This window comes from Buceros rhinoceros, unplaced genomic scaffold, assembly GCF_000710305.1.
Source record: "Buceros rhinoceros silvestris isolate BGI_N320 unplaced genomic scaffold, ASM71030v1 scaffold5990, whole genome shotgun sequence".
Lineage (NCBI taxonomy): Eukaryota > Metazoa > Chordata > Aves > Bucerotiformes > Bucerotidae > Buceros > Buceros rhinoceros.
The window spans coordinates 1-18,906 of record NW_010390068.1 but is presented as its reverse complement, the minus strand read 5'-3'; the positions used below and the strand labels follow the sequence as shown (position 1 = coordinate 18,906).

General features: G+C 50.5%; 1 protein-coding gene across 1 annotated transcript; it reads right to left on the bottom strand.

The window, feature by feature from the left end:
- Positions 1-820: 820 nt before the first annotated feature.
- Positions 821-15,679, bottom strand: CAPN7 (calpain 7; the record flags this gene model as incomplete). Its single annotated transcript, XM_010136244.1, has 17 exons — positions 15,574-15,679; positions 14,461-14,618; positions 12,312-12,379; positions 11,168-11,368; positions 10,741-10,827; positions 9,703-9,829; positions 9,175-9,260; positions 8,178-8,271; positions 6,960-7,106; positions 5,201-5,307; positions 4,716-4,836; positions 4,330-4,474; positions 3,176-3,275; positions 2,559-2,694; positions 2,089-2,164; positions 1,617-1,762; positions 821-883 (listed from the first exon to the last, which is right to left on the bottom strand). Coding segments are annotated over exons 1-17 (1,941 nt in total), but the record flags the coding sequence as incomplete, so codon positions are not given.
- Positions 15,680-18,906: the final 3,227 nt, after the last annotated feature.

Here is an 18,906-nt window from a genome sequence, read left to right as displayed (position 1 = left end):
CTCCAGCTCGCCTTGCTTCAGGACTCCCCAGGGCAGGCGTGGTGGGTGCCGAGATTAAAGCCAGCAGCTGCTGCCCGACTGCTCTGGGGATAACGTTGCCAATGCACGAAAATACACGCAGGTCACTTTATCCTGTGAGCTCTGGCTATATTTATACCTCAGCTGCAGGTGTAACGGTTGACAGCTGAGATACGAACAGCAGCTGGCCCCAAACTGCCTGCGCTTCTGACTTCATTGCAGTGAGGCTTGTTTGCTCGGACCGGTGCCTTTGGTTTGCCATTGCTGACTTTGCCCCATCGTGCCAAGAAATCCACGCGAGGGGAAATGAGCCGTGCTCGTAGGGGGCTGTCACCCTGCAGGGCACTAGCGCAGTCGGGTCTCTGCAGAGGAACCCTGTGTCCCTGAAGGCCAGTCTATCCTACAGGGGCTTTACAGTGTATCTGCCATGGTACAGCCCCACCACCAGACTCACCACGGAAGGTGCAGCTCAGACACCAAGCGCTGGTGAAGGTTAAGCTGGCATCCGAACAGAGCGGTGTGCGCAGAGCCAGGCGGCCCAAGCACTGCTGCACTGCGATGAGTTACGCTAACAGTGCGGCCAGTCGTGACTTAAGTGACACGGTACGTAACTTAAGCACAGGGTTGGTGCTGACAGCACTTAGACCAAGCTTTAGTTAAGAAGTTCATTGTTAGAGTGGCCTAAGCTGGCATTTGGGAGCAGTAGTATAACAGTACATTTAAAAACCTTGTACATCTCAAACATGGAAAAGCCAAACCAGAACTACTACCCAGAGACCCACCGAAGAAAACATTTCTTTACCCGTTTGGAGGTGGTGTACGGTGTAGGGATCTTGGCGAAGGTGAACTTGCACAAGGAGTACACCTGTGGTGCGAAGCAGCAGCCGGTCACACATTGCTCGTGCACTCCCACCCGAAATCACGACACGTTAGAAAAGCAGAATGGCCTACATACTGCTTTTAGATACTTGTTCACCACAGGCCCCATCTGAAACGCAAAATCCCAAACCGTGCTGGGACTAACGAGACTTAGTTCTAGTTAATTCTTCTTAAAAAAACCACCCTCACAAACCCCAAACGGCGACAATCTGCATTTGGCTGTTCAGTGACAGAGACATCTATCACTGATCGTGACGTGACTCAACGCTTCAGACGAGCCTGAACACTGAGTCCAAGGACTTCAAAGTCAAAAAGCTTTAACTCTTAACCGGGGTCTAAGATGAGTCTGGATACACATACTCTGCCTGTACACAGAGGGATTTTTTTATTCTAGGAAATAAAAGTATTTTCCAGCTGATTTAATCACTAAAATCTCATTACTGAACCCAGAGACACGCTACAGTGTCTTAACTCCAGATGAGGAATGTTATCAAACTCCTCCTGCAGCAGTTCTTTATTCTAGGAAATAAAAGTATTTTCCAGCTGATTTAATCACTAAAATCTCATTACTGAACCCAGAGACACGCTACAGTGTCTTAACTCCAGATGAGGAATGTTATCAAACTCCTCCTGCAGCAGTTCTGCCTACCAGCATCAGCCCGGCTGTACCCTCTGTACCGGACACACAGACAACGGGCACTAACCGTGCACTCACGTACCCTGACGGTGTAGTGGATCGTGTTCTGTTTCTCATACTGGGACACCACTAACGTGAAGGTGTGGGTCCCTGGAGAGGTCAGCTTTATCTTGGCCAGGTAGTGAGGACTGTTGATCCGAATGCCATCGATGTAGGGAGGCGGATCCGCTGAAAGAGAGAAGGGTGGATGCTGCTCCCTGACTGGAAACCCCCCCCTTGGGGAACTTCGGGGCCATTTTCTGTCAGCAAGTTCTGCCAGGGAAGACAGACTGTGGGAACCAAGGTTGAACTACCAGACAGGCAGAGCAGCTTGGTCTGCTCCTGCAGCGCGGACTGCTGAGGGTGGTCAAACCGGTCGCAATGACTGGTTCAGAAGATCAGCCTCTGAGTGAGGCATCTAGTTTTAAAGCAAAAAGTGCCTTTCCTCTCGGTGAAACCCTGTGCAGTTCGTCGTTCACTTCCGACGCCCCTCGGGACAGCTCAGGGACACTAACCTGGGTAATACACTTTCTTGCCATCCGTCTTGTATACAACCATGGTGATGAACTCCCGGTTGTGTGCAAAGTCGTCCTATAAAAAACACAAACCAAAGTCACACGCTTCCGCGGCATGTAACCGATGCACCAGCAGGACCAGGTAAGTGTTTTACCCTCCCCTTTGGTCACCCACAGCACGATCCGGTGTTTACTAAGATACCCGATTCAATTCTTTGAAAAATTACCTGGGACGAACACACTGCCCTCGTTTCACTTGTAACGGCTCAGAGCTATTTCGTTACCTTTGTGGTGGAGATTATAATCAGCCCACTCAAATTTCAGCAAGTGCACGTACCCTCTGGATTTAAAATCCATTTACAGACAGACATACATATTTGGAAATCCCAGCAGTAATATGCCAGCAACACACAAAGCTACAGAACAAGAGTTTCAGGCCTCAGCATAGAGAAAAGGTAAGAGGGCAGCACCTTGTCTGTGATGTGCCTGCTGAGCAGGACCCAGATGGCAGCACCCCCCTGCGGGCACTGGACCTCCAGCCGGTACTGGGGATTGTTGGCCAGGCTGTAGGCATCCTTCACCGGGCCTTGCTTTGCGTCCCACGTACTGGAAGTGATGCAGACACATCATCAGATGAGCAAGGCACAGGGAAGACAACTGATCATAACGTAACTGGTGAAAAATGGAATTGGTTAAACTGCTCGGACATCAGCGAACACCCCCTGTACAGGCAACACGCACTGCGCAAACGACTTCAAACTGGCCAGGAAAATGAATTCCAGATAAAAACTAAGGTGTTGGAGCACTGTTCAGTCACTGCTTAAAGACGGACTGCCCAAAAATCTGACTTCCATCCCGATGGAGAGATCGGGGTCAGAACCTGGCTACACCACCTTAGGTCCACAGCAACATCTCAAGGTCACTGGAGTTTCAGCGATGTTCCAAAGCCTGGGCTGAGAATTTAGAACTGCAAAGTCAGGCTCGAGAGAGCATGGTTGGAAGCTGTAACTGGAAGAATGGAAGGAAGGAAACATCCAAACATTGAGTGAAATGTCCACATGAAGCATGTTTTATCCCTTGGACCAACCTGTGAATACACGTAGATTCTTTAAAAAGACTTGGGTTCCAGCTCAGATAAATAACGTCATAGTACTGGCACAGGTCCTCCCAGGCGATCCAGAAAATGCCTAGAAGGGAAATGCTGTTATTGTTTCCTTACCACACACCTCAATTTTACTCGCCTGGAAAGAGACTTTGAAAAACAAGTGATGCAGCTTATACAAACCAACATTTCTGTAAACCTTCAGAGTAGCGTCTGAACTGCCCAGATTTCTAAAGTTAAGCTTAACCCCCCGAAACAAACAAGTTAAACCCAGAAAAACAAGTTAGTCTCTGCTAAACATCAAGGGCTTTCTGCAGCTGTCAGAATGCCTTTCGTTCTCGAGCACCAGGCAGGAGAGAGACACCACGAGGCGATTCTGCCTGCCGCCCCTGCGTTTAAATCGCAGGTTTGCCTGGTGCGCTTCCCGGGGCTCATCAGCCGTGCTGCCGTCCAGCGGGCTGGGACGCCGCGCAGACACGCAGCGGCCAGCAGGACCCCACAGAAAGCGCAGGCACCTCTCTGACCCAGCTGCTGCGCCCCGTGGCGCCTGGGGAAGCGGGGACAGGACCTCGTGGGCATCGCTCCCCAGGGTTTCTCTGTCTCCGAGATGATCTCAGTCTACCCTCACAGCCAGAAATAGGTCGTACTAAAGCTCTGTTTGCAGATACATTAACGTAAGGCAAGGGGAAAACCCCGCTCTCCTCCAGTGAATCACCTCAAACGCCGGGAGGACTAATTTCAGTACTGATTACAGTGAGCATGTTGATACATGTTTGCCAGCACTGGAGGAAAAACCCCACAAGGAGTCTGTTCAGGTATCAGGAAGCATCACTAGTGACACAGCCTGTTGTCGAAAGTTGTCTCTGCACCCAACTCCCCCTCTCCCGCGCCGAGATAGCACCACTGGAGCCAGGAGGCTTCTCGCCCAGGAATCGGAGATACATTAACCAGTGCAGATTGCTCAAACCCCAGACAAACCTGAAACCACCACATTTACGTACACAGACGCTTCCTACACTCCTGGGCTGTTTAGGTTCTAGCTTTGTTTTACCCTCCCTCTCCTTGTGCTTAAGCATTTCTTTCCGCTTCCACAAAGGTGTCTCTTATCTGAGAAGACAGTGACTTTTAAACTTTATTACCATTGTCTATTTTCTGAGCCGTTCTCGGATCAAAGTTCAAGAATTTTTGTAAGTCTGGGGTCCAGTTTCTTGTGTCATTTTCACTGTATCGTCCCTTCCAACGTAAGTGGCTCCAGGGATTTTTCAGCTGAAGAAATCGAAGTCCCTAAAGAAAAACAAAATAAAATGCTGGAATCACCCTGTCAGGATAATTTCTGTATTTATATTAACAAGGAAGACAGACCAATGGCTCAAGAAAATCCACCACCATTAAGCTTTCTGGAATTTGCCAGTGGAGCTCAAGACAAAATAAACTGTACTAGCTGTTAGAGCAGAAATATCAGTAGCTTCCCTTGGCAGGCAGGTTTCAAAGAGGCATCTGGAAACGTCACCGTTTTACTTGGTACCTTATATTCTCTGATGTCCAGGACTGCGTACGCATGGGTTGGAACTAAACCCCATTTTTCTCCTTCCTCTTCGGACATCACCCCTGTTGCTGTTGTGATGAGGACATCTCCCTTGTGAAATCTGTTCAAGAGGAGGTAAAGATAGCTTAAATAAAACCCTGCGAAGCGCAAACTGACGTTTGCCACGCGCTATAGTAGTATGTTTTCACGCTGTCAGTTAGCCTGACTCTGCTGTACAAAAAGCAGAACACAGGATTTCTGCCAGCAGAAACTGCTCCTGAAAGCCTGAGAAAATGGAACTACTTTTTTTCCAGTATTTAAGTATAGGCTTTAAGTGAAAAAATAGGGTTTAATAAAAAGTACGAAATTATGTGAAAATAATAATTTCTCAATGCTGTCAAAGGATCTGTGCTGACTGTAGTGCTTTTCCAGCGGTAACGCCGCTACTACCCAGCAAGTGTTCTAACGAGGAAAGAACAGTCTACCTCTGATAAAGCATTCTGAAAGTACTGTCTTTGTTGAAAGCTTGATTGTCAGAGTGCATAGCGATTCTTTCCGGAATCCACCCCGTCAGCGCGTGGAGATCGATGTTCTGAAACACAAGCGGCAAAACCAGTCAGAGCAGAGTCCACCTGCCGGCACGCGACGTATGCGCTCAGAGCGCAAAGGCGCCTTGAAAGGAGCCAAGTGCCCGGGAGTCTCAACACAGCTCTACCCGTGGAAGGGTCAAGATTACAACTGCCTTAGAAACACAACCAGACAAAAACGCCCCTGGTTAGTTTCGGACAGCAGTTCCGAAGAGCCTCTAACAAAAACAAAACGAGAGGGAGAGCAAACTGGGGGAACACACCGGAACTCGGAGCAACAGCCACGCCAGAGAGTGCTCAGTCGTGCTCAGTTCTGTGGGGTGTTCCTTTGTTTCATTGATTCGCAGACTCTTAAAGCACGGGCTCAGCAGCACTGTCTGGAACCTTGCTATTATATACACGCTTCCAATAATTCAAGTTTTACTGCTAAGGCTCAGGGTTTGGGTTTTGAATTATTTTTGGTAAAGCTGACACATGCATTTCCATGAAAAGACGCCTTCATCTCCCCATGCCATCTCCCTCCACACTGCTTATTCCCGTCTCTTTTGCTCTAAGCAAGAGCAGAGGCTATAAATGCCCGAGGTGCCAGTAGCCAGCTCTGGCGGGTGGGAAGCGCAGCAGTGACAGGTTTGGCACAGCCAGAAAGCATCCCCGGTTACGGACGGGAGCTGTAATACAGCCGAAAGGAGAGGGGGCGGGAGGGCGGAGATGAAGTGCCACAAGTCAGGCTGCTCTTCCAGACAGCGACTTGGAGGATGACAATGGGAATAAAAACACAGCTCTTCTCACCAGCGTGTCTCTCCTCCACAGCAGAGCAGCCCAACCCAGCACAAACATCCCCTCAACCACCCGCTACATCTAGCCCTCACCCACAGCTGCGTTTGTCTCCACAGTCCTTTCTCAAAGGGGATGATTACCCGCTCTACCCTCCAAGAACACGACTGGAACAGCAAGACACCAGCTGGAACGTGGACAGCACCGTGACATCAAAACCGAACTGATACAATGCATGAGAATTCTCAATGGAAATCAGAAACGCTTCCGAAGTACCGAACGCAGACCAGAGGGGCTTCGCGTTTCAGTGGGCTGTGCCTCTTGGCAAGAGCGATTCGCTTGTCAGCCTCGCTGCAGAGCATCGACTGTTTCCTCAGTCACCATGTTATCACGGGAACCCATGACACGCGTATGTAAGTGAGCGGAGCAGCCCAACTCACTGGCTTCCACAGAGAAAGTTCCTGCTCCCTCCCCCAGCTGACTGCTCTGCCGAGCGAGGGAGAGCTGCCCGGTTTGAGCCACAGTCAGAAACCAGAATCGGCAGTGCTGATACGGGCAAACCTGTGCGCCTTCTCCCAGCACTGTCCTCTAGAGGCCTCACACAAACGCAGGCACTTCCCGCCCCAAAGTGCCGATCCCGCAGTCAGAGCTAACGTTAACTCTGCCCAGCAAAGCGTCTTGCTCGTTCTGTTTTGATGGAATAAGTCTCATCAAGCACAGCTAAGCCCAGCTGTGAAAGAAAGACTTGTTTTTAAAAACGTAAAACATCAGACCCAATACTTGCCTCCCCAAACAATTGATTTTTTTCCACTAGAAGGAAAGTTATTTGGCCCAAGATTCTCTAAGTGGAGTTCTTGCCTCTTCGAAAGAATCTAGTACTTACAGAATTTGATCCAGGAAAATCGTATCCTCCCATGACCTTCATGTAAGCCTTTTCTATTAGCGACACCCACAACTCGTTCTTATTGTTAGAATAGGAGCAGAGAAGTTCCCCGCTGTGATCCACAGGCAGCTGGTCATCTATGATCACCTTCACGAAACGAACAAATCAAAAAGCATCGTAAAGCTAATGAGATTATTCAGAGGTTCTTCAGAAACCAAACCCAAGCCCTCACTAACACTCAGCTCCGAGACAGCCAGCCAGCCCATCCTCCTCACACCGGGGCACCTCCATCAGTCCCGCAGCGCTCTGCCCAAGGGAACAGGAAGGTCCGCTGTCAGCTCTGACTGGCGCTGGGTGACCCGCGCTCACCGGTCTGAAACAGGGATGGTGGGCGCACGCTCTCGTGAAGCGCCTCACGCCTACTGCGAGAGGCAGCCGCGGAAAAGCGCCGTGCAGTGACCAGCGTGGAACACGTAAAAGAGCCCACCACCCCCCTCACCTAACCAGGGAACAGAGCACGGCCTGGGCCCGGCAGCCAGCAGGAAAACTAACAGTTATCTACACGGAAACAAACTGTCACAGCGCTTCCATAGTCTCTAGTTCCAGATCTACATTTCTTCTCTCTGGGAAGGAAAACATGCAACAAGCAGTGCTACAGGTATTACATGAAGAAATAGGTTATTTCGTGTCCTTATTGCACTGAAAAGTAAATGAGGGAGTTGGTGGGTTCACAAAGTTCTATCTTGCCTTTAGGCATCTCCTCTACCGAAAATCTGTGGTCACGAGAGTTACTCCTCTGTGGTGGCTCCATGTCTGTTCCCTTCCTGGATGTCGCCCTCTATTTACCTACTTGGTTCTGTACCTTCCTCTCCACAATGGAGCGGAAGGGTGGCTCACCAGCACACCCTGTTCGTAAACACGGGGTGCATCACTCGTTCCTGCACGGCTTTCTCGTTCTTTGACACAAGGTAAGGAATTTTAAGTGAATTTAATGTGAGTAAGGCTGTTTTCATGAATGGCTGTAGAAGAAATGCCAGCGTTTCGTCGCGTGCTCCCCAACCACAATGAGTCCCAGGAGGTTTAAGAGTTAAAGCCCACTTCCCAACCCCACGTACCTGCGGTGTCTGCTAGGGCAGCTCACCTTCCCAGGGAAGCAGCCCACGCCTCTACCGCACTGACCTACACGTAGCGGTACCACACGTCCCCCAGACCACTGACCTTCCTAGGTACACCGTTGATGTGAAGCTTCACCATGTATTTGCCACAGGGATTATATTCTGGCTCTCCTTTCTTATTCTGAGGGTAAATTATACTGTTAAAAAAAAAAAAACAAACGGAGGAAGCTGTGACAAATGACTTGGCTGTACATACACTGGTAACAACAGAAGCGGGATTAACATCGTCTGTTTCTGGAATTTACACTGAACGTAAATACAGAATTTTTCATGAAAAAGCGACTCAAATACAGTAAAAGTGACAGTGAAGTTTAAATAGGTTTTATTTTTCAGGCCTGGCTCTTGCAGCAGTCTCCTGTTTAACAGCGTAATGAAAAGAACATAAGTGACCTCATTGTTTCCCCAACAGAAGCAAGGCAAACAAATTCATCTTGCTATTAACCCAAGGGAATCTGCAGCTCTGTAGTACCAACAGCTTACTTTCCCGAATGACAAGTCAAACATTTGAAGGAGGAGAAGACAGTGTGGAGCTCTCTGCTCTTGCAGAGAACACAAGTGCAGTGCTAACGAGTACAGGTTAAAACAGAACCACCCAGGAACAACGGTTCCAGGCTGGCCTGGCCGCAGGCTCCCAGCAGAGTCTGCCCAACCCACGCCAGTTTATCACAGGGCACCAGCGGAGTGGAACCCAGACAGCGCTGCGAGCACCACCTCTGCAGGGAGTGCAGGACGGACCGGCTGCGGCACGGCAGAGCAGGAAAATAAACCCATAAAGCACTGAAAGGGAAATTCTACTAAGAACCAAACAAAACCTTCCAAACTATCACAGAACCTTGCAAGCTCTTTGTTCCTCCTCAGAGCACCTCTAAGGTTAGACTCCAGCTACAGAAAGCTGACTTCCCTCTCCTCTGCACTTGGAGCCACACGGCTCTCAGGAAGACAAAACAAATGCTGGTTTTCTCCGTGTCCAGCTGACACACAACAAGCTTGGCAGCTTGTCGTTAAGTCCGACAAGATCTTAGAAAGCAACAGCTACTCACCTTGTGATTAACTTTTTGTTGTACCTTCTCTCGTACGCGGCGCTGATGGCTAGTGATGCCACGAAAGAGCAGTCTGACACTATCGTCTGTGAGGAGAACAGCAGCGCTCAGGTCATTTACGGGTAACTCAGACACCGGGAGACAAACGGGGTGCATGGAGGGAAGGAAAACCAGCAGTTCTAATTCTCTTCCAGAGGAAAAGGATTTGAGCCGAGAGAAGCAGAATTATTTTTTCCCTGCAGTAAAGGAAGCGATCGATGTGCTGCAGATGTGCCCTTTTCCACACCCCCTCACCACGACTTCTGGAGAAGAGGATTTGCAGCTGATTTCCAATTCCCATTCTCCCTTCCACTGCCAACACACCTGCTCATCCCACATGGCATCTCTCGTGATACTATTTATTTACTGAACCTCATGAGAGCCCAGGAAAGCACTCGCACAGCTGGGGACTCCCTTCTGAACGAGGTGGTCCCACACCCCCTGCAATCACCCGCCAGCAGCACGCGCTTCTCTTCAGGACGAGTTTACCTGCTTTATGCTGAAACTTGACACAGTATAAATCATCGTAGGGTTGTTCGTTATGTCATCTGGCCGCACCCACTTGGCAAACATCGCTTTCTGTTTGGGGGATAATGGTAACTTCCCACATTTATCACTAGATTTATGAGGAAAAACAAATAAATCAACGGCAGTTTGGAAAAGCTTTAGATGGTGCAAACTACACACAGAACAATCGCACAGTGTTGTACACAGGGCTGTACAACAATTTCAAACAACACTACTGCTACGTTCATGATTCTTAGGGAAAAAAGGCAAACCCATGAAATAAAACCCAAGAGCTTGCTTCACCCAGGAAGTTCCACAAAGCCATCTACACAGCAAAAACCCGGATTCTTCACTCTATTTCGGTATGACGAACCACGAATAAGAAGCGTCAGTTCTGAGAATTGACAGAAATAAAACCCAAGAGCTTGCTTCACCCAGGACTGAACAGGAGAGGGAAGTTCCACAAAGCCATCTACACAGCAAAAACCCGGATTCTTCACTCTATTTCGGTATGACGAACCACGAATAAGAAGCGTCAGTTCTGAGAATTGACAAGCCTTTAGCAGAAAGCTGAGAAAACAAACGATGCCAGATGGCTTTGTCCATGCAGGCTGCATGATCTCAACATCCTGTCACCGCTCACGCATCACCCTTGCTCAAAAAGTCCTGAGCAGAGGGGACAGCTACTGCCGTCACTCGGCAGGTCACGGAGGCAGAGGAGCTGAACTCGTCAGCGTGTCGCAGAACTGGGAAACGGACCTGAGCTGCCAGCCCAGCCCAACACTCCCACAAGCCAGACACAGCCTTGTCCTTCGAGGCCTGGAGACACAAACGCAGGAGCAGCTCACATGAAACAGTTCTACGCTCAGACTGGAAGAAGGATCCTAGTGGTGGTATTTAAACATCTGTCAGAATCATGCTGAAAAGCCTTCTTAAACCATCTTGAGCTCTGAAGTAGGAAACACAGAAACAGCAAACATGGGCAAGCTTTGGACATAAGAGTGGTGGAGTCACACTTACGAAAACGGCATAGGGAATGCAAAACGCTCCCTCAGATCGACACTCATGAACGGTACATACTCAATGCCATTAATTTTTGAAGTCTTCCTGCAAGGCATAAGAAAAGAACCCCACAGTCAAACCCATCTATCACCTTCCAAAGACAAAGCTCCAGGAGGTAACACAATTTCTTTTTAAAAACACAAGAGGCAGTGCTTCTGAAAACGAGTCACCTGGAACTCTCTTCTACGCGCCCTCTAGGAAGTCTGCGCTGTGTTAAGGGACAACCATCAGGTCACCGCAGAGGAGACAGGGATTTACTAGTGTGTAGGGGGTTGTAAGGGTGGTCTCCAGCCCTGTGCTTTGGCTGCTTCAATCTGCTGGGTGGGATGCCCAGGGGACGCGAGCACAAACAATAACATTTTGGGAGCACGGGTCTTCAACTCACCTGAGGACCTCGATCTCCTCTGCAGTGTACCTCTGACCCTGGGGCTCGCTGGCTTGCACTGCTCTGATTGTCTGGGGTTTATCATTTAAGGAAAAATCAGCTCCCAAAGGAAAGAACGTTCTGACTGGCTGATTTGGTTTAGCTGCAGTTGACTTCTCCTTCTGCAATGACTTCGACACAGATTCCTTCAGTGCCTCTGCTCTAAAGCAAATAAAAACGCGTTTTGTTTACAACAATGACAGAAATAGCTGTGGTTCAACTGTTTGCTGGGTTCGTGTTCCCTGTGTTAAGTGGGATGTACAAATGCCCAAGCTGACCGGTACCACTTTACCCACAAAAAATCAGCTTCTAATGCCAGTACTACTTTATTTTACTGTTCCAGAATCAAATTAAAATCTAGGGTTTCCAATTCACATCTAAGCTACTTTTGGCAGAACTCTTTAGATTTTTGTTTAAACCACGCTAAGAGGAGAATTTGGTAAGTGATCTTTGTCTGGAACCTCAGAACAAGACCACTGAAACAGACAGAAAACTGATTTGCGTCCTCTCCTCCCTTCAGGATTTCATTTATCCATCGGCTAGAGGAGCAGTAAAACCCACCAGCATTCCCACAACCCGGCATTTCCACTGCCTGAGGACAGGCATTCCGGAGCCGTGTTCTGCGGTGATGCACGGTCACACATACGCAAACACGGGGTTCTTTGAACACAGACCGAGAAGTGCTGAAAACCAGCTTATGCCGAAGCTTAGCCCACACAGTCGGGCACTCGCCCTCACCCAGCTGGTCACGCAGAGTTACACTGAACTTACGCTGCGTAACCCGTTTCAGTTACAGACGCCACTGGACCTGCCCACACCGCTGGACTGCTGCTGTCTAGGGAAGCAGTCCCAGCTTCCAATCCGCCTGCCTCACGACGGGGCTTTGTGCTGGCCCGAGTTCAGCCTCATCACAGAGCCAAAAGCACTGGCACTACCGACACACAGCCCTTCCCCGCCTCCGCGGGTGCCGGCACACAGCAGTACCGTGGCCGGCAGCGCCCCACGAGAGCCCGGGCTGCCCGAACCCGCAGTCTGCAGAGCAGACAGGCTGGACAGAGAGCCCACCCCAACAGCGAGCACGTTTGCTGGCGCGGGCAGCACTCACCTGTCCAGTGCCTGTCGAGCCAGCTGTTTCAGCTTCGACTGCAGGCCAGCCTCCGAGGTCTCGGTAGCCTTCGGTGCAAAATAAAAGAAAGAGCTACACACCAAAGAACACCCACAGGTTTTACAGGCTCGCATTACAGCAAACAATAAACAGCTGTCCTTCCCAACGAGCAAAGGTTTTTTAACAGCTCAGCATAAAAAGCACACTAAGCAAGCAAAGAGCATCTGGCCGTTCTAGTGAACACTGACGGAACAATAGCGCTATTTAAAATTCTTCAGCACGGGTAGCACTGTACACACAAACCATTTCCCAGAAGAATTAACCACATTAAAACACTATGGGAAGCAAGAAGACAAAACCAAATGTTAGGTATCCTGAGCTTAGACCTGTTCTGATTCTTTTCTCCAAATGAGACAAAAATAATCACGGTAACTTTGGAAAAAACTCTGCATGCTTTCGTACGGTGCAAACAAACAAGACTGACTGCAAGCTAAAAATCTCGTTCTTGCACATCTAAGGCATCAAGTAATCTCTGACGGGGCACCAGAACAGGCATCAGGAGCACTGAACTCCACGCTCCTTACAGGGGAAGCACGGCCACTGCAGCTGAACAACCCGCGAGAGGCACAGCGAGGTGCGGCTTCTTCTGTGACACCCACCAGCAGGCGTCAGGGTCTAGCTCTGTACCACAGCCGCATCTCCCAGGCCAGCAGGAAGCAAAAGGCAGGCTACTTCCAGCCTGGGAAACGGAACAAGGAACACCCACTGCGAGCAACTACTGACACTGGCTAAGAAACGGCACCGCGGAGCTGCTGGTCGGAAAAGGCTCTGACAGACGTACGAAGGTAGCAGTGGAGGGAGCACGCTCCTCTGGAGTCAGCTACAGAGAGGAGGAACGGCTGCTCTCCCGGTACCTCAAGGGTAAGGAGGAAACAAATCTCTCCACTTGAATACACTGAGGAGAGAGGCAGAAGTGACGCTACAAGATAGTGGAGGTCCTTCAATTTCCTCCCACCCGGGGAAGAAGGTGGTACTTTCTGACCACCCCGAGCGACAAAGCCCACAGACACCTCAAGAAAATACTGCACTAGTCAAGATTAACAGACACTTCCACAGCGTCTGTGGCTCACGAAACCCCCGGTACAGGCCGTTGTTAGCACAGCATCGTTTCACACTGCCTTCAATACCTGTAAGACCTGCAGGCACCGACACAGCCGGAGGCGCTCTGCAGTGACGACAGCACGCTGCCGCAGAACATCTTACGTAACAGACAGACAACGCTCTGCCCCAACAGCTCCCGCGGAAAAACTGGAGCAGTCCTGCTGGCTCTTGGTCTGCTCACCCTGCATCACCAGGGCCTCGAGCCTACACAGAACCAGCTTACAGAGTTTGGAGGAGAGGAGATCTTACTCTAGCGCACAGAAGTTACATTCCCTTCCCAACAACCCACACGTATTTACATCGTAAAAAAGGGAAAAGACGGGAAAAAGAAAACCAGGCTTGGTGGAGTTACGTTGTGATGGTGAGCTCTTCCTGCAGGGAGTCGGTTAAGGCAACTGGACTTACGGGGGAAAGGCAGTACCTGTAATTGTATTCTCCATCGCCACGTAATGGCCAATTCACCCCTGCCGTTAACTGCGGCGCGAACAGAATCTGCTCTAACCGCTGCAGTGTTGAGCGCCGAGCGATCGAGGAGTATTTTCACTAGTCTTGGCATCACAGACCGGTACGTTTTCACAAAGTGTTACACAACAGCTTCCCTCAAATGACTTCCTTTAATGGCATCAGAAAGTAACACAGCTGACACGTTAGCAAGTCTGCTTCAGTTTCAGCTGCTCAGTTTCTGCTTTAGTGTGGCATTCGCTCCAGGGCAAAAATTAACATCAAAGAAGTTCCAGAATATTTCTAGTTTTTAATATAATCGAGTTCAAGAAAAACATAAATCATAAAAATATTTAAGTGTTAAATATCAACATAACATAAAGCATGGAAGAAACACTAAAAAAAGTGGAAAAAAGATTTTAAAAATAATTTTTGAAAAACAGGTACTCGCATTTTTAAGCCGGCCTTTAAGGGTCAGTCATTGTGTAAGTGGAAGAATTTCTTACCATCACATAATTCCACCAAGTTAACCTGTGGCTTAACATACTGTTTTCAAACAGAGTTCCACCGCTTCCGTGTACAACTCCACGGCTTCCTCTGCGTTGCCTTTGTCATCCTCATCAAAGGCCTGCGTAACCAGGAAGCGAGCGCGCTCCAGGTCCAGCTGCTGCTTTGACTTCAGGGGGTCTGTGTTCTGCGACTGAACTGAACGGAACAGAGGGTATTTAGCTTTCTACAGCAGCAGGGGCATGAAGACATCCCTAACGAGGGGCGGGAACACCAGCAGGTCACCAGGAGCCTGTGGAGGGACCACGACTGTCCAGCCAGGAGAGGCAGCTCTGGGGACCCAGCAGCAACCCACCAGTAACTGCAAGGTTATCAGGAAACGGGATTCTGGCTCTTCACTGCAGTGCAAAGAAAGGGAACGAGAGCCAGTGGCTATGAACTGAAATGGGAGGAACCCAACTGGACAGATAGATAAATAATAAATCACTAGAAAGACAATTACGCCCTGGAACAGGGGCCCAGAGAACCAGGGAATGTCTGTCCTTCAGTGTTTTCAGGACCTGTCTGCACCTGAGCAACCTGGTGCAGAAATCTCCTGCTCTGAGCAGGAGATTGGCCGATAGACCTCCCAGGGTCCCTTTTTGGCCAAGCATGACTCTGAGAACTGCAGGTGTGCAAGAATTTGACATTTTGGTGTAAGCGCAGACACTGAAACCACTGTGAGAGCACAGAGCTCTTCTGCCCTCTCAAAGTTGGTAATTCCACACAAACACCAGAACCCACGTGTTTCAAACCCATCATGCACCTGAGGCTTAGGTGCGAGTTTTGGGTTGGCCCTGACCAGCTTTTGTAGCTCTATTTAATCCCTGGCTCAGGTGTCTCTGCAGATGTGGGTGCTAGGAATGTTTAAGAGCCCCACACCCCAGCCCTTAGGAAGCAGGTCTCCCCTTCACTTCTGCTGTGTCAGAATTCAACGCAGTGATGTGCTCATTGTACTTGTGGCTCTTCCCAAAGGACAAGAAAATCAGAATAACGGGAAACAGAGCAATCCCCATTGATCCCTGTTTCACGGCAGCGACAGGCTTTCCTCTCAGCTGATTTCAGCCGAGGTGTAGTTGGGAAGTAGGTGTAGGAGTTGTAGTTCCTTACCCACCTGCTGAATGGAGAGCCTGCACCCTCTCCAAGTACTCGTTTATTTTCTCTTGAATGTTTTCCAGGTTGGACCCTGCCATCCCCGCATAAATCAAGGCTTGGGCAGCTTCCTGCAGAGAGAAGAATTTGAGACAAAGTTCACGTTTGCTGCCTAGGAAATGACTTCCCATGAACAGAGGTGCACAGCAGCCAGGAGCTGCCCTGCAGAATGACCCAGGGCGGCAGGGCGAGTCTGCTGGCAAGACGAGGTTGAAGTTACAACTGAGATGACGTCCAACTCCCCACACACGGGACAACCTATAAAAACACCTTCTGCGGTCCTGTAGGGTCAGACTGTAGGCCTGTCTCTACAGCAATGCATGGAATTAGGGGATTAAGTAAAAATCTTTCAAGCACGCACTCAAGACACAAACTGCCTTTTACTTTTAAAGCTGTGGATTTACAGTTCGGGAGAAAAGCTACTCACAAGTTATTTGCATTTAATCTGATAGTAAAGAAAGTAAATCAGCAGAAAAGCTTCTCAAAATGGAATGTGTAGAATTTCTGTTTAGAACCCACATAAAGCTACCAAATCTGGAAAAGCCTAAAAGCTCAACCTTTCCCAGCTCCCCAGGCTTTGTGTTTTCAACTCTCGTCCGTACAGGAAACACTGGGTACGGATGACAGTTACTCCTGGGAGGAGACGTGGGCCTCTGGCTCAGCAGCACCGTGTGTGACCTGCTCTGAGGCTCTGTCCACACCACACAGATCCGTCAGGAAAACAGCTCCAGGTGCGCGAGCTGCCCGCCCAGCCACCGGGCTTGTGACAAACAGGCCAGGTTCGGCAGCGTGGTAACAAACGGAGCTGCCACGGTCTCCGAAGCACACGGAGAGCTGACGCCTGCCACTCGCGAGGTTAAAAACCTGATGTTCTCCTCATCGCCGACGTGGAAAAGCCCCACGCTTTAGCAGCAGGGCTCGTCTTCCCGCAGCAGCAGCAAGGAGGTGGCCGTGCAGGGGGCCGAGCTCGCAGGGAGCAGGACACGAACCAGAGAGTGGCTGCACAAAGAGAGCACTCGGAGGGGGCTCAGCACAGAGCCACAGCCAGAGGGTCTCCTGCGTGCTTCATGGCCATGGCTTCTGCTGAGCTTGGCAGTTTGCTCCCATACATCCACCTCACTCGCCCAAGCTTCAAACCGCCTTTATACAGCCTGGGCTGCCTGTCAGGATAAATTTTCATTGAGGAGCACCACAGACCCGAGTACCACGTACTCCCTGTCAACACCCATCACCACGCAACGCTGCACACAGCCGCCACCGCCAGGCAGGCAGAGCGCCGTTCCAATCACGTCCAACAACTAACTACCTTCCAGGTGCACCCTTTGCAAGGACAAAAGCCCGCTCCTGTGTCTGCTCAGAGGGTGCACGCATCTGCCTGCGGCATGCCGCGAGTGCACACCAGCAGCGCACGCGCTGGGTCAGCATGGTAAGTCATCCACGTGTGACACAAAGGTGGATTTTCAAACCAGCGCTGCAAAAACAAGAGTGTAACTGATGTTGCTTCCCCGACTTCAGGCACAACTGTTTTGCCTGGCGTTAAGATGTAAACATAATGAAAACACTGTTTGTGAGTTAAGCCTGCGGAGGACTGGAGCAGTTGACCAACAGCTGGCAGGGACAAGAGTGAGGTTCAGAGCTCCTGTTTATGACTCCTCGGCTGTCTGCTGGCCTGAGCAGCGTACCACGGTCACACCAGGCTAACCACCGACCGCTGGTTCACAAGAGGCTCGCTGGTGGTCAGCAACCAACTTGGCCACAGTCCCCAACAGTTCTGCTGAAGTCACCGGGTGCCCAGACGTGTTTCTGACACCTCCATGAGCACCAGCAGCAAGTTACGCTGAGGCGGCTCAGTGCAGCCCTCCTCCAGGATCCGTGGAAGCCACACGATGGCAGGCAGCGAACAGCACCCGGCAGCCACACAACTCCCTTCGGACAGGGCCCTTTGCTGTCTACGGGCAACAGCTGTAGCATCTCCCACGCTTCACCCCGAACACCTGGTTCCTGCAGAACCCAGTTCAGCACCCAACTTTCCCACTTGCTTCCTGATTGACCAGTGGGCTCTGAACTGCTTAGAGCAGAAAGTGGGCGACAGGCCAGAGCTAATCTGCACTGTCCAAAAAATGCACAAAGTAGCCCCAAAACACTAGACGATATTTTGTAGCTGCTCTTGTTTAATCTAACACCAACAGTGGTTCTTCAGGCAATACCTGGAGAGCCAAACCCATCTAGGGCAAATCATAGCTAAAGATCTCCACGGAGATCAGTGCCAGCTGAGTTTGCTCTCCCTCCTGATCACAACAGCCTTGAACACCAACACCTGAGCCCACACCTGAGCCCGGACTGCCAGGAGCCACCTGTCCCAATACCACAGATCTCGACTGCAGCTGTGATTCAAAGCTTTCCCACCACTTCACAGTGTCCACAGCTGCAGACCCCGCTCCGAGGCCTGGCTGGAGAACACCAGGAAACACCACCTAGACCACACTCTTCATCACAGGCAGCTTGAAGCTGACCAGGACTGCCAGGGACCCATTTCTGCACTTCATGCAGCAAGTGAAAAATATTTTCTGTACACTGTGCAGGAGCGGTTATTGGCACAAAAAGGTGTTTTTCTTCTGAAAAGCACTCAACAATTTCTCCCGGGTCCACAGAGCAATGTGCAGTCACAAAGCAGCGCTGCCCACAGCCACCAGCCCAGGCGCCCAGGGCGCTGCCGCGGAGTCAGAGCTCATCAGCACTGCGGGGGGTAGCTACAGCTTTTGCATACGTACACATGTAAGCTTAGCTCACCCTACACTAACAACCGGCTTAGAAGAAGATACTCCTCCTGCTGCCCTTTCACACTCAGAGGCACAGCGCACCGTGACAGTAACGCGGCGCTTTTTACCCGTTGAAAGGCACCCGGCACTCACGAAGCCAAAGGGCAGCCTCAGAGCTCTGAGCGAGCCCAGGGCAGGGCAGACTTGGGCAGGGTGATGGGGTGTGCCGAACGACTACTGCGACGAGCACAGCCAGGCTCCAAGGAAATCCCTCCAGTCCGGAGCTTTAACACAACTTGGCCAAACATAAACCCAACAAAACGAGCAACTGAGGTGAAAAACGCGGAATGGTTGCACTGAAGCCACCAAGTACCGGCAGTAAGTCTGCAGATACCGAGGAAGAGACTGACCGACCTCACCGCGCCCAGGTTACACCCGCCCGAGGCCGTACCGCGCTGTAACATCGGATCCCCGGCAGGAAGCATGGCCACACGCGGGCAAGGACACGCTAGCAGCCCGGGTCCCAAGGTTCCAGC